The sequence below is a fragment of the Entamoeba histolytica genome, genomic scaffold, assembly GCF_000208925.1.
Source record: "Entamoeba histolytica HM-1:IMSS scf_1104750518397 genomic scaffold, whole genome shotgun sequence".
Lineage (NCBI taxonomy): Eukaryota > Evosea > Mastigamoebida > Endamoebidae > Entamoeba > Entamoeba histolytica.
In genome coordinates this window covers 18816-32686 of record NW_001915002.1, presented here as the reverse complement: position 1 = coordinate 32686, position 13871 = coordinate 18816, and the positions used below count along the sequence as shown (strand labels likewise).

At 25.1% G+C, this 13871-nt stretch overlaps 9 protein-coding genes across 9 annotated transcripts in view, besides 1 other annotated feature; 6 read left to right on the top strand and 3 right to left on the bottom strand.

The window, feature by feature from the left end:
• The window catches only part of EHI_137120 (calcium-dependent protein kinase 2, putative), a gene marked incomplete at both ends in the record, with an annotated part of 1402 nt that extends 727 nt beyond the window's left edge, over nt 1-675 (top strand). Inside the window, 2 exons of the mRNA XM_001913844.1 lie at nt 6-192; nt 243-675. Of these exons, the coding sequence (XP_001913879.1) occupies nt 6-192; nt 243-675 (620 nt within the window). The remainder of the gene's footprint in view (nt 1-5; nt 193-242) is intronic.
• Nucleotides 676-839: 164 nt separating this feature from the next.
• On the top strand, nt 840-1708 carry EHI_137110 (uncharacterized protein; the record flags this gene model as incomplete). Its single annotated transcript, XM_647495.1, has 2 exons — nt 840-1488; nt 1536-1708. The coding sequence occupies 2 exons, from the start codon at nt 840-842 to the stop codon at nt 1706-1708; spliced, it is 822 nt and encodes a 273-aa protein (XP_652587.1).
• A 53-nt stretch (nt 1709-1761) lies between these two features.
• Nucleotides 1762-2281: a repeat region.
• A 152-nt stretch (nt 2282-2433) lies between these two features.
• Nucleotides 2434-3447, bottom strand: EHI_137100 (uncharacterized protein; the record flags this gene model as incomplete). Its single annotated transcript, XM_647496.1, has 1 exon — nt 2434-3447. The coding sequence occupies one exon, from the start codon at nt 3445-3447 to the stop codon at nt 2434-2436; it is 1014 nt and encodes a 337-aa protein (XP_652588.1).
• Nucleotides 3448-3611: 164 nt separating this feature from the next.
• EHI_137090 (TFIID subunit, putative) lies at nt 3612-4136 on the bottom strand (the record flags this gene model as incomplete). Its single annotated transcript, XM_647497.1, has 1 exon — nt 3612-4136. The coding sequence occupies one exon, from the start codon at nt 4134-4136 to the stop codon at nt 3612-3614; it is 525 nt and encodes a 174-aa protein (XP_652589.1).
• Nucleotides 4137-4273: 137 nt separating this feature from the next.
• On the top strand, nt 4274-4905 carry EHI_137080 (uncharacterized protein; the record flags this gene model as incomplete). Its single annotated transcript, XM_001913843.1, has 3 exons — nt 4274-4439; nt 4489-4663; nt 4722-4905. 3 exons carry the CDS (start codon nt 4274-4276, stop codon nt 4903-4905), a joined length of 525 nt encoding a protein of 174 aa, XP_001913878.1.
• A 552-nt stretch (nt 4906-5457) lies between these two features.
• On the bottom strand, nt 5458-7263 carry EHI_137070 (uncharacterized protein; the record flags this gene model as incomplete). The annotated part of the gene is made up of 1 exon (XM_647498.1): nt 5458-7263. The coding sequence occupies one exon, from the start codon at nt 7261-7263 to the stop codon at nt 5458-5460; it is 1806 nt and encodes a 601-aa protein (XP_652590.1).
• A 330-nt stretch (nt 7264-7593) lies between these two features.
• Nucleotides 7594-8193, top strand: EHI_137060 (uncharacterized protein; the record flags this gene model as incomplete). Its single annotated transcript, XM_647499.2, has 1 exon — nt 7594-8193. The coding sequence occupies one exon, from the start codon at nt 7594-7596 to the stop codon at nt 8164-8166; it is 573 nt and encodes a 190-aa protein (XP_652591.2). The 3' UTR covers nt 8167-8193.
• Nucleotides 8194-9425: 1232 nt separating this feature from the next.
• On the top strand, nt 9426-10016 carry EHI_137050 (uncharacterized protein; the record flags this gene model as incomplete). The annotated part of the gene is made up of 1 exon (XM_647500.1): nt 9426-10016. One exon carries the CDS (start codon nt 9426-9428, stop codon nt 10014-10016), a length of 591 nt encoding a protein of 196 aa, XP_652592.1.
• Nucleotides 10017-10219: 203 nt separating this feature from the next.
• EHI_137040 (protein kinase domain containing protein) lies at nt 10220-13723 on the top strand (the record flags this gene model as incomplete). The annotated part of the gene is made up of 1 exon (XM_647501.1): nt 10220-13723. The coding sequence occupies one exon, from the start codon at nt 10220-10222 to the stop codon at nt 13721-13723; it is 3504 nt and encodes a 1167-aa protein (XP_652593.1).
• Between the last annotated feature and the right edge of the window lie 148 nt (nt 13724-13871).

The following is a 13871-nucleotide window of genomic DNA, read 5'->3' as shown; positions in this document are numbered from 1 at the left end:
TACAGCTTCTGTTCTTGGTATTAAATATGAAGGTGGTGTTCTTATTGCCGCAGATACACTTGGATCATATGGGTCTATGGCATTATTCAAAGATTTAGAACGAGTCATAAAATTAGGGAAATACACAATAATTGCTGGTTCAGGTGAATATTCTGATTTCATTGAATTAAATGAAACACTACAAAAGAAAGTGTTTGTTATTCTTCAAATAATAATTTATTATCTGGATTTAATTTAAATAGCAATGGTGATGAATGTTGTGAAGGTAAAGAAAATGGATATAAACCAAGTGAATTATATAGTTATGCTCAACGTATTTTATACAAACATCGATGTGATCAAAAACCATTATTTGTTACATTGATTGTTGGAGGAGTTAAAAAAGATGAAATTTTCCTTGGACAAACTGATATGTATGGTACATCATTTACAGAAAATTATGTTGCTAGTGGTATAGGTGCTCATATGGCTATGCCACTATTACGAAAAGAATGGAAAGATCATATGTCTCGAGAAGAAGCTGAACATCTAATTGAGAGATGTATGAAAATTCTTTATTTAAATCATTGTTGGGCAGGAAATCAATATCTTTTAGGTGTAGTAGATTCAGAAGGGTCAGATATTATTGGACCAATTACTATAGATACAACAGGTAAATGGGATATAATTGCTTAATTTAAATTTTACAAAATAATAATTTAATTTCATTTTTTTTAATTATTAAAAAAAGAATAATTCAATGTAATAACAATTTATAATTCAAAAGATGAGTTGTCTCTTTGTGTCTCTTTTAACTATAAAAGTCAACTGCTTTTAAATCATAAGTCATTGAATTTATTATGGGAAGTCAAAATACAAAACCTTCATCCAAGAAAACTACTTCTACTTCAAAATCAAATAAACACAGCATCCCTGATCAGTTTTCAACTATGGAAGAACTTCAACAAGCATTAAGAAATGCAGGATTAGAAAGTTCCAACTTACTTATTGGTATTGATTATACTAAATCAAATACATGGACAGGAAAAGTATCATTTGGTGGACAATGTTTACATTATATTAATCCACAATATCCTATTTTTAATCCATACCAACGAGTTATTGATGCTATTGGACGTGCTTTAGAACCTTTTGATGATGATAGATTAATTCCAACATATGGATTTGGAGATGTCACTACCACTAATAAAAGTATATTTTCATTTATGCCTAATGAAGCTCCATGTGCTGGAGTTGCTGAAGTTTTGAGAAGATATAATGAAATAACACCAAGTGTTCAAATGTCTGGACCAACAAATTTTGCTCCATTAATTAGAAAAGCTATTGACATTGTTCGTACTACACATTCTTATCATATCCTTTTAATTATTTGTGATGGTCAAGTTGATAATGAAAAAGATACTACAGCAGCCATTATTGAAGCGTCTAATTATCCACTTTCAATTGTTGCTATTGGTGTTGGAGATGGTCCATTTGATAAGATGGAAAGTTTGTTTTTTATTTTATTTACTTTCAACTAAATTAATAAAGAGTAGATTATGATGATAATTTAACTGAAAGCAAGTTCGATAACTTTCAATTTGTTAATTTCTATGAAGTTGTTTCTGCTCGCCCTGATCTTCAAGATATAGTATTTGCTGTTAAAGCATTACAAGAAATACCTGACCAATATGCATTTATTAAGGAACATGGTTATTTAGATAATTAACATTTATTATTTTTTATATTAACCAAAAGAGCATTTTCTTTTATACTTAGAAAATAAAAATTAGTTAATTAAGTTTTAATAGAATTTTCATCTATTCTTCCTAGCTCAGGGGAGACTAATCCCATCCCTGAGCTTATTAAAAAAGAGTAATCTCTTTGTTAAACCTATTCTTTATGTTTTTCTTGCAAAATGAGGAAAGCACTTCTTTCTTTTATTTCTTCTTATTAAGGTTTTTCAAACTTCTTCGCTTAATTCTTCTTTTTAAGCCTTTGTTTGTTTTCTGCCTTAATTTTAAGGAATTTCATTTTTCTTATTTTATGAATGGAAGAAGGAATCATTTTATTACTACTGTATTACTTTGACTAATCTTCTTTTAGTCATACCCACACTTCAGTAGATTCTTATATTACATCCATGTAATATTCTACTTTATTCTCTTGCTGCACCCTTTGCAGCATTCCCTAATACATTCCTAATTCAAAGGCACCGTCATAACCAGATAATAACTGGGAGAGTCGAAGTATAAATTTGTACTAGGGTTTATGTGTGGTGTTTCAGACGTGCCACCTTCGATCTCTTTTCTTTTATACTTAGAAAAATAAGAAAGAAAAAATTAAATTAATTCACATGAAAGAACAAAGATAATAATTCCGTAAGAGAGATAGGAGCTGTTGATAATGACTCTAATTGTAATGGTTCAGAATCTAATAATTGTGAGAAGAATATTAAAAGTTAAAAATGATAGAAATCACAAATAACAAACCATTTACAATAGGAAGTTGAAAATGTAAGAGAGGATCTATTGGGTCATTTTGATTAAAAGTAAGACAAGTATTATTAGGACCAGTTAGTCTAATATAAGAGTCAGTAATTTGAAAACTAATATTTTTATTTTGAGCACAAAAGTCAATAATATAAGTAGATAAAGAATTAAAGTCTAAATAAGATTGTTGTTCACTTAAAAGTTCATTTTGAATTTGTTGAGATGGCATAACAGAACTATCTCTATTCATTTGTAATATTTGGTATGGATAATTGGCATTTATATTAATTCCAATTTTATTTGGAATTAGTAGAGAATTAGAGAATTCATCATTTATATGATATTGTTGTTCTGCTTGAAGATATTGTTCACTGTGATTTATAAAAGAATTACAACAATCATATTGTTCAGTATCAGTAGAAAAAGAAACTGTAGGATATAATGAAAATTCTTCTTTTTGATGTATTATCTCTTGGGTATTATTAATTATTTCTGGTTGTTGTACAAAAAAGGGTGGTTGTTGATATTGGATATTTTGATTAAGACATGTTTGAGCGTCAGATGAAAATGCATCTAGTCTAGGTAATTTAAGTTCATTAAATGGTGGAAGTTTAATTATTTCAATACTTTTTTTACTTAAAAAACTAGATCTTCTTGGTTTTGTTTCTTCTTTTTCTTTATTAAGAAGACTGAAATATTGAGGTTGATTCTTTGTATAAACTTTAAATTCAAACTTTTTAATAATACGATTTTGTTCTTTTGGTTCTTCTTCTCGTTCTTGTTCTTCAGGTTTGTTGGAAGTTTCTATTCCAACTTCAATTTCTGTGTCATTAATTTCTTTATCTACTGAATTCTTTTTATGATCAACTTTATCTTTCCATAATTTCATAACTTCAATTTCATCTTCTCCTTTACTCCTCTCTCCTCCAACAAGACTGTCACTTGTTGGTTGTGATTCAAAAGTAATATTCTCCATTGCCTTAATTAGACAAAGTGGTCATCCAATAAAAGAGATGATTTATGACTTTCCATTTTCTTTTATTAATATAACATTATAATAATAAAATTTATTATAATTATGATTGTAGAAATTAAATTAAAAAAGTAAAAAGCTAAAACTAAAAATTAATAAAATATAATTTAATTATCTTCTTCTGACTTAGGAAGGTCATTTACTTTACTCTTAATCTCCTTGTGTAGTTCTTTCATTCTTTCTTTTTCAGCATGAGTCATTGGCTTTTGGAATTTATTTACAATTCTATTAGTTGGAGGAGTAAGTCCAGATTTGAGTCTACCACTATCATCAATCTTAGGAATATTATCTTTTTCATGAATTATAATTGCTTGCCCAATATCACCAGTTTTATATAAAGCAACGTCATCATATGATTTATGGGTTTCAACAACACAAGGAAGACGAACAAGTGTTGCACAGAATTCTTTTCCATTAAAAATACATTTACCAGAATTTTCTCCTTGAGGAATGTCAATATTAAAATCAACATCACCACTTCGAATTTGTTCTCTCAACACTTTTGCTTCATCTTCAGGAAGTCTTAATAATATTGGTTGTTCCATATTAATATGAAACCTTTCTCCATCTCCTCTAATTGATAACTTTACTTCGAGATTTCCATCATCCTCATCACCTTCTTGAGTGCTCATTATGAAGAACTTTAAATTCAACATTTTATTTTTTTTTTCGTTTTTGCTTTTTTGATGAGTCATTTGAAAAAGAGAGAAAAGGAAAGTGATCTTTTCTTTACTTTATTAAAGTGATACTTTCTTTATAGTTAGTGTTTATGTCACCTGTTGATCCACCAACTCGTTGGGAAAGATTAGTAACATTTTATCAGATTATACGTGCTCGAAGTTTTAATTTCCTTTCTAAGTATATTGATATAGAAGAATATTATAAATCAGATTATCTTGATATTGTAAGAAAAGTTACACTTGCGTCTATTCCATGTTTGTTGGATATTTGTGTTTATTTTAACAAAAGTATTTAATGTTTTAGTTCAATTAATTCTGGGATTAATCTCGTTGTGTTGGTTTGGATGGAATCAATTAATTGGAGGAATAGCCATTGTTTCTTCAGTAATAACTTATGTCATTGAAAAACCAGTTCAGATGGATGGTGTTTTTATTCAAAAGTTATATGAACCTTATTTCAAGATATATTTCTTTTTAATGTTTGTTTTTTTGGTTGGTTAAAGTTTCAAAGAAAGTAAATTTATATTAATTATATAGAAGTGGTATTTTATGTTGTTTAAATTATTGGACTTTATTTGGAGGATTGATAGAATTATGTGGAGGATTATTTTATGTTTATCTTTTTTATAAAGGAGAATTAATCAGAGCTTCTCAATTTATTGTTAGAGTGACTGAAGATGATATTTCAAAGTTTGATGGAATTAATGAACAAGAAGAGTAAGAAAAGTAACAATAATTTAATTATTTTTGAATTTAAAATGAGTATTGAAAACAAGTTCTTTTTCAAAGCAGAAGAGAATGTTTTTTATTAATTTATCTGTGTTACCAGCAATAAGCAAATTTAATATCTAATTTATTTTTATGTCATAATTGAAATAATAAATTGTAGTTTATATTTATATGATATAATTTAATTTTAATAATCAAATATTATAGTATGTTGTTTTAATAATAATATTGATGAAGTTAAATATTTTGACAAATACCTTTATTCTATCTTGAAAAAAAAACAATAAATAATAAGTCTCTCTATATTCATAGAAAATCTATTGAATATAATTCATGAATAAAAAAATGAATTATACTTAATTTCTATAAAAATGAAAGTTTTTCAAATGAAATGAAAGTGTTTATAAGATAAATAATTATAAAGTAACTTTGAATGAAAAAAATAGCTTTTTAGATTTAGAAGTATCTAACTTGTTTATTTTTAGATTATAATAATAGTATAGAACTCTAATACAAAATAAGAAAAAGAAGAAATAATAATGAATTATAAATGATCAAGTTTTGTTATAGATGAAGATAGTATTTGTGAGTTATTAGTTAGGATTAGTTTTTGAATATGATTTGCTTTAAGATTTTCTATTTGACAATTAGATACAGTCAAGATGCCAACTTGATTAATTATAAGTGATTTAATTCTATAACCAATTGAAGATAATTTAAGATTTGAGCATTGTATAATATTAAGAGGATTATTTACTTTATGTGAAATTGAAATAGAAATATCACCATCAAATGAAATTGGACATAATAAAGGTTCTATAAGTTTAAGTTCTCTGTTATTAATATTTAAATGAACAGTATTGTCTGAGTTAGTAGATGATTGAATTAATTCTGTTGGAATTAAATCTGTTAAAGGACAAATAATTGATAATAATGAAGATAATGAAGCGTTTAATTCGATTGATTCAGGAAGATAAATTGTACTTGAATTAATATTATAAATTGAAACAGGAACAAACGTTGATGAAGAAGTAAAAATATTTGAATTTATAATAAGAGATACACAATCAGAAAGTGAAAGATATGAAAGAGAACAATTTGTTACAGTGAGACAATAACATGAAATACAAGACAAAGAACAATTAAGATTTGATAGAGATGAATTATTAAATTTTATTGCCTCTATTTCAATTGGTTTAATTTGATTATTAATAAATGAAATATCATGACATTGAAGTATTTTAACTTGATTAATATTACTAGAATTGAATGAACAATGATGACTCCATTTTATAATAAAATATTTACAATACTTATTAGTTATATTTATATTAGAACATAAAGTTATTTGGAGAGTAATAATTTGTGGAAGTTGTTGAACATTTATTTTTTTTAATCCAACAAAATGAATAGTATTGAGACAATTACTTTGAAAATGAAGTGAATTATTTTGATAAGAATTAAATGGAAGAATAAAATAATTATTTATTTCTAATAAAGAAAGGATTTCATATAATTCTTTATTTTCTATTAAAGAATTTATATTTAATGGTTGTGTTTTAATATATTGATTAAGTTTTAAAAGTAATTTAGAATAATTTGAATGAATGAAAGTAATTTCAGGTAAAGTAATAAAAGAAGGAAGTAACCAATAATCATTAGTGAAAGATTGAATAGATTTATCTCTAAAATCATAAATTTCTAAACAACATAATTGTTGTAATTTAAGTAAAATGATATAATTTGAAAGAGATAAATGAATAGTATTTTTTAAAATAATTTTAAATAAAATATGCATATTCATATTACTTTTTCTCATTTGATTAATAGTAGAATTAAAATACTTAATATCATCATTTATAGGATTAATAATTATTATTTCTTTAATATGTGGAAGTAAAATAAGACTTTCTAATAAAGTAATATTTTCAATTGTTATTTTTTCTAATGACTTCATTAGTGTTAATTCAAATAATGAAAATCCATTTTTAATTGAAGAAATTGAAGAATAAATATCTTTATTATAATAATTTTCATCTAAATTAATTAATAAGTTAGAATCAAATACTGTGGGTGAATTAATTTGAATTCTTTTATGAAAATTATGTGAAGAAAGAAATAATTTAAAGAATTTATATGGAACAGAAATGGTTTCTAAGGAAGGAAATGTAATAAGAATAAAATGGATTGTTTTTTCAAAATATTCATTATCATTAAATTCATCAATAAATGGATTAATTTTTAATCTACTAAGTGCTTCTTTACATTTTTTAGAAATAAACAAAAAAGAATAAATGTCTTTGACAGTTTTTAAATATAAAGCAATATTCATTAAATAAGGTATATCCATTTGATAACAAAATCTTTTATTTTTTATTGTTTTTATTTATTTTATTTTATTTTTTTTTTTAACTAATTTTCCAAAAAATTAACTTTTCAAAATTATCATGGATTGTTGATGAATAATAAATATATTAATAATAGAAAAAGGAATTAGATAAAAAAAACTTCTATTTTAGTTCAAGCAGACTTACATCCATTTTTAATCACTCGTTTCATTTATAGTACAGATTCAAAAGATTAAATTAAAAATTCAAATTATTTTTGAAAACCTTTCATAAAAAATTAATTAACTTGAATTTACAATATGGAAGCAACGTCTTCGAGGAAAAAGATAACAATGGAAAAGAAAAGAAAACATACTTTAGATTCACGATATATCAAAAATAAGAAGGCAATACAATTGTCATATCTTATTGGATTAGTTAATCAATTTTGTACTATTACATATGAGAGACCCCGTAAGAAAGCAAGTACTACAAGACAATTATTTCATATAAAAATATTAAATTTTAATAATGAAAAATTTGAAATTGAAGAGTATTTAAATAAAGAATGCCATAAATATTATGATAAAGTAATTGCATCAGGATTATCAAAGAAAAATGCTACAAAAAGATTTGAAGATGAAAAAACAGTAATATTATTTGATATGTTGATAGATATATTATTTGAATATGGATTTATTATTTTTACTTCAAAAATGAGAAATAAAGGAAATAAATCTAAAATTGATTTTATTAAAGAAGTTTATTATCATTCTACATTAATTGCTGATGAAAAAGAAATAAGTCTTCAAGGAACACTTATCAATGACTATTTATTTTCAAAAACAAATATTGCTCATAGAGAATTTACATTACAAAAAAGAGATAAAACTGTTATCCAATTTATTAAAAAAAATTATTTATAAAAACTTTGTCATTGATTTTATACTTTTAGCTTTTTTTTGATAAATCTTTTATTTTAACTACTAATGGAATTTAATGTTATGCATTTTAATTCATTTTTTTAATTTTTATAATTAATATTAAAATCGAGTAGTTAATAATTATATATCTACTTCAGATAAAAACCATCTACTTTCTTCTATTTTGATTATTTTTATGAATAAAACTTTTTTTTTGCTGTTTAGATAATTGTTGATTTAATACATGAATTACTAATGAATAAAGCACATTTTATGATTTTTTTTATTCATTCTATTTAAAACAATATTCCAAAGTATAAATCATAATTAAATATCTTCCAACAAGCAAGTAACAATAAAATAAATAATAATTCAAACTTTATCCTAAGTAAAGTGTTAATAAAATTGATTAGCATCAATAAGAAATAACTTGAGAATAATTGACATGTTTAATAGAAAAAGCATAAATGGATTAGTTAGAGAATGAATAGAAATTAAATATGATAATTTATTTTATCTAAAGTAAAAATGTTTCACACAAAGTGAAATAATATCATGTTAGTTATTAGATCTATTATAAGACTTCCTTAAATGGTAAATCCTAAATGAAAACATTGTCACAACAATAAACTAATGTATTTTAATCTTTTTGGTTTGAAAATAGTTCAAATATTCGTTCTTCAATCTATTACCATTTTACTTGGTAATCTTTCTAAATTCTTCTTTTGATTAAGAATAACAGGTATCAAATCAAAAATGGTTTTTTAATTTATAAGACTTGATGTATCTTATTTATTTATGAAATTAAAGGAATTGTAAATAAATGATACTTAAAATATTGTTAACTAAAATAAATATTCTAAATATAGATATTAACATTCATTTGATAGTTCAATTTCAAGGATGAAAAACAGGAAAAATTCTTGGTAAAAAAGACAATAATAGTTATAGAGTTATCAGGTAGTTAATTTCTTCTTAATTAAAAATAGTTAAACAAAGAATTAACGATTAACATAAATATTGTTAAAATAGAAAGTAGAAGAAGAAAATAAGTTTTATATTTGAGAGAGTTGAAACAAACTCCTTTTTTGAAAAAAAAAAGAAAAAAAAAAGAAAAATGATTTCTAACAGCATTACTGAAAAAAAGATACTGTCGTTGTATTAAAAAATAGGGGGTAAAAAAGAAAATTAATACTAAAGAGAAAATATTTACTACAATTATTTAAACCTATTTAATTTAAAAAAATATATACATCTACTTCATGTCTATTGAACAACAAGTACCTGAAACTCCAAAATATATTGTTAATAAAAGAAAACTTCAAAATTATGAAACTATGCAACAAGCTCTTCTTATTGGACTTCTTAATCCATTTTGTCAATTTATTATTAAAAAACCAAGAAAACAAACAATTGTTAGACATTGTATGCCTAAAGTTAAAACTATTAAAATTAATAATGAAGAAATTGAAGTAATGAAATTAGCAGATCATTTTTGTAGACCATTATATGAAGAAGAATGTCGTAAAGGAATGAATAAACAAACTGCTTTTAGAAGATTTGAAAAGAATAAAAAGATTTTTGTTATTAATATTCTTTATGATTTATGTTTAGAAATGGGTTATTTCTTTGATGCTCGTCTTTCTAGAAAAACTGAAAAAAGTCTTAGAATTGATAGAGTTCAAAGAGTTTATTTACATGGAGAATATATTTTAGATGTTGATGATTTAATGAAAAAGGGACAATTAATAAATGATTATTTGAATAAAACAATTGCTGAAGAGTATCATGCTATTATTAGTCTTAATGATACGACAATTAGAAATATTTTCTGTTCTTATATTAGAGAATGAGTCAATAACTTATTATTGGCTCTGTCTATAGGATTTTTTTAATTGTATTTATTTTATTATTCTTTTTTATTATTAAAAAAGAAATATTTTGTAAAGATTCATTGAAATAAAAAAAATGTTATTTCTTTCTAAAACCTTCTTTTTGTTTTTAATCATTTTATTTTAACAGAGATATAATCTGTTAATTACTTAAACAAGAAGTTATGAGAATAATACTTCTAATATTACTCTCGTTACTTATTATTCTATCATCATCATTTGTAATTCCTTCTTCATCAATAGATGATTTTAAACAAACTGGCACTTGTGGTGATGGTATTTGGGATTCATTTAGTGAAGAGTGTGATGGAAGTGATGGGTGTAATAATCAATGTTATTGTAATAATGGATTTACTTCTAATGGAAAAGGAAATTGTATTATGCAATGTATGTATGGAAGTGCATGTATTGGAGGATGTATAGCACCAGATGTATGTGTTTCATGTTCTGAATCATCAGGTTTTAATGAAGACTGTTCAAATTGTAAAGAAAATTATGTTTATAATACTATTGGACAATGTGGTAATTTAACAGAACGTATTTGGGGATGTAAAGAATGGTTTGAAATGCAAGGTACACCAAGTGCATATAGAAATGTTACGATGACATCTGAACATCAAACAATAACTTTGGATGCTCCTGGAATGTATTTTCCTATGCAAATCAATAGATGTACTCCTTATGTTTCTCAAGATAAACCTTATGTATTTGGTGCATGGGTTGCTTTAAGATCAACAGTAGGTGGATGGATTGTAGCAGAAACAGATAAACATTATACCTCAGAAGAAATTGAATTTGCTGAGCAACAAAAGAAAGTTATTGGAAATGATTTTGCTATTAGTGAACAAAAGAATTGTGCATCTGGAAATTCAGTTTCACATCACAATTATTGTCTTGATGCTAATAATGATATAAGTGCTTATATCCATTCTCCTAGAATGGTTGTTTATGTAAATAGTGATGAAGTAAGATATCTTCATATTCATTTACCATATGGTCAACGTATTAGTAATTGGTTTAAAATGCTTTTTACATCTATTGCTCATCCTTGTAGTACTTATTATAAACAACTAAATTGGAATGAACTTCAATTACAATATACTTTTGAATTAAATTATGAATATTCAGTTAATTCAAATTCTGTTTGTGTATCAAAAATTTTACGAGGACAATGGTTTAAACTAAAAGGATCAGATGATGTTCTTATGATAGATACTTGTAATAGTTCTTTAAATTATAGTGTTTCTATTCAACTTATTGAAGTAAATCAAAATGAGTCATTAACAGATTTTTCATGTTCATCAAACAAAGCAACATGTTCTCGTTATGTTGCTTCAAATTGTGAAAATTCTAAATTAGCTCGAATGGTTGCTCAATTAGAACCTACAAAGAATTATTTTATTTTTGTTTCAATAGATGAAAATAATATTGGAATTATTAATATTACATTTAAAACTGTTTGTCCATTTGGATGTGGAGAACATGGATTTTGTAATAATAATGGTGTTTGTATTTGTGAAGATGGATATGTAGATAATGGTGGATGTTCATTATGTGGGAATGGTAAAATTGATGATAGTGAAGAATGTGATTTATCTGCTCAAGAAGATAGTCATTGTGCAACAACTTGTAAATGTTATTTTGGTTTTATACCAATCACTATCAATGGAACAACTAAATGCTCTCCACCAACATGTAATAATGGAGTTATAGATCAAAATGAAGAATGTGATGGAGGAAAAGGATGTGACCATTGTTTCTGCCAAGAAGGATATATTAAATATGAAAAAGCACGTGAATATTGTTTATCAACTAAATGTGGAAATGGAAAATTAGAAGAAGAAGAAGAGTGTGATAGTGGAGATGGATGTTATGAATGTGAATGTCAAGAAAATTGGTATAGCTATAATTCAAAGAATTGTAAAGATGAAAGTTATGGACTTGTAATAGCAGATTTTATTGGTAGAATTTTAATACCTTATTGGATATTTTTAATATTGATTGGATGTATTAGTGGTATTGTTCATTGGAAAGTTACTTCTAATATTAAAAAGGAATTAAAAGAAATGGAAGGAGCTTTACCTTTCTTTGAAACAACAATTATTCCATTTAATAAAGAAAACTCACAATTTATTGATGTTAAGTCAGCAAATCCATATTTTACAATTGATCCACCTTCAATTGATTTCCAAGAAGAAAGAGTTGAAGTAGGAGAAGTATATTCATATACTTTTACTATTACAAATAATTGGAAAGAAGTTCTTCATTATACATTCCATGCAGGAGAATACCTTAAATATGATATAACATTTAAACCTGTTACTGGATCATTAAGGCAATATCAAAGTGTTGATATTCAAGCAATGGTCTGTTTAAAATGTACAACTGTTATTAATGAACGTGTTCCAGTTACTATTAGATTTGGTCAATTAAATTCAATTTTAAAGAATATTAAAAAGGAAAATCCAGAAATGTTAGATCAACTCTCTCAAAATTCATCTCATGTCTCTGAAAATTCTCAACAACCAGGAGAACCAAGAAGGTCTTTCTCTTCTTTATCAAACATAAGTAATAAATCAGGAGGGTCTGATAAAAATTCTTCACATGAACAATCTCAACAATCTTCTAAATCATCAAAAAAACATCGTACTGACAGAATACGTAAATTCCATTTGTATCTTCCTCTTCAAGCAGAATCTACTTTATCTACTAAATTAGATTATGAAGAAATTCATTTACATCATCCTCCTATTGGTTCAGGTACATTTGGTATTGTTTATAGAGCAGAATGGAGAGGAGTTGATGTTGCAGTTAAAGTTATGAAAACTGATTTATTTGATTTAAATGATTTATTACCTAATTTCCTTCAAGAAGTTGAATTATTAGAAAAGATTCGATGTCCATATATTATTAATTTCATTGGAAGTGTAACAAGTTCAGACACTTTAGCATTAGTAACTGAATTTTGTCCATTAGGTTCATTAAGAAGATATATTAAGACTAATTCAATGTCTGTTGAATTAAAATTAAGATTTTGTCATGACATTGCATCTGGTATGGATTATCTTCATCAAAACGATATCACTCATCGTGATTTAAAAACTGACAATGTTTTAGTCTATTCAAAAAATCCTTTTGATCCTGTTGTATGTAAAGTCACCGATTTTGGAACTTCACGTTCATTTATTGAATCATTAGGTAAAACAGGAATTCAAAATATTGGTACTCCAATGTATATGGCACCAGAACTAAATACTGGAGAACAAGATATGACATTAAAATCAGATGTTTTTTCATTTGCTATTTGTTGTACTGAAATTTGGTTAGGTAGAGATCCATATGATCCAGAGAAATTCCCAGATTCAGAATCAATTTTAAAATTTGTTGGAAGTGGTAAACGAATAGAACTACCACAAGATTGTTTGATTAAAACTATTATTGAACAATCATGGAAACATAACCCAAAAGACCGACCTCATTTTGATGAAGTTCTTCATTTAATTGATGGAATAATAAAACAAATGCACTTAAATGTATCTCCATCTCAAAATCAATCAAGTGTTCAAAACTCATTTGATAAAAGAAATTCTGTTGTTTTTATCAATACTGAACAAAGTAAAAGCAATTCTTCTCATGATTCATCTAACGATCAAGAAATAATACTTTAATTTAATATTACTGCTCATTTTTTTTTATAATTATTTTAAAAGTATCAAAAATTTAATGAATGAAAAGATTTTTCTTTTTAATATCATTAAGTTAATAAACAAACATATTTTAATGGTTCTTTTTTTTTTATCTAAAGATATTTATTGT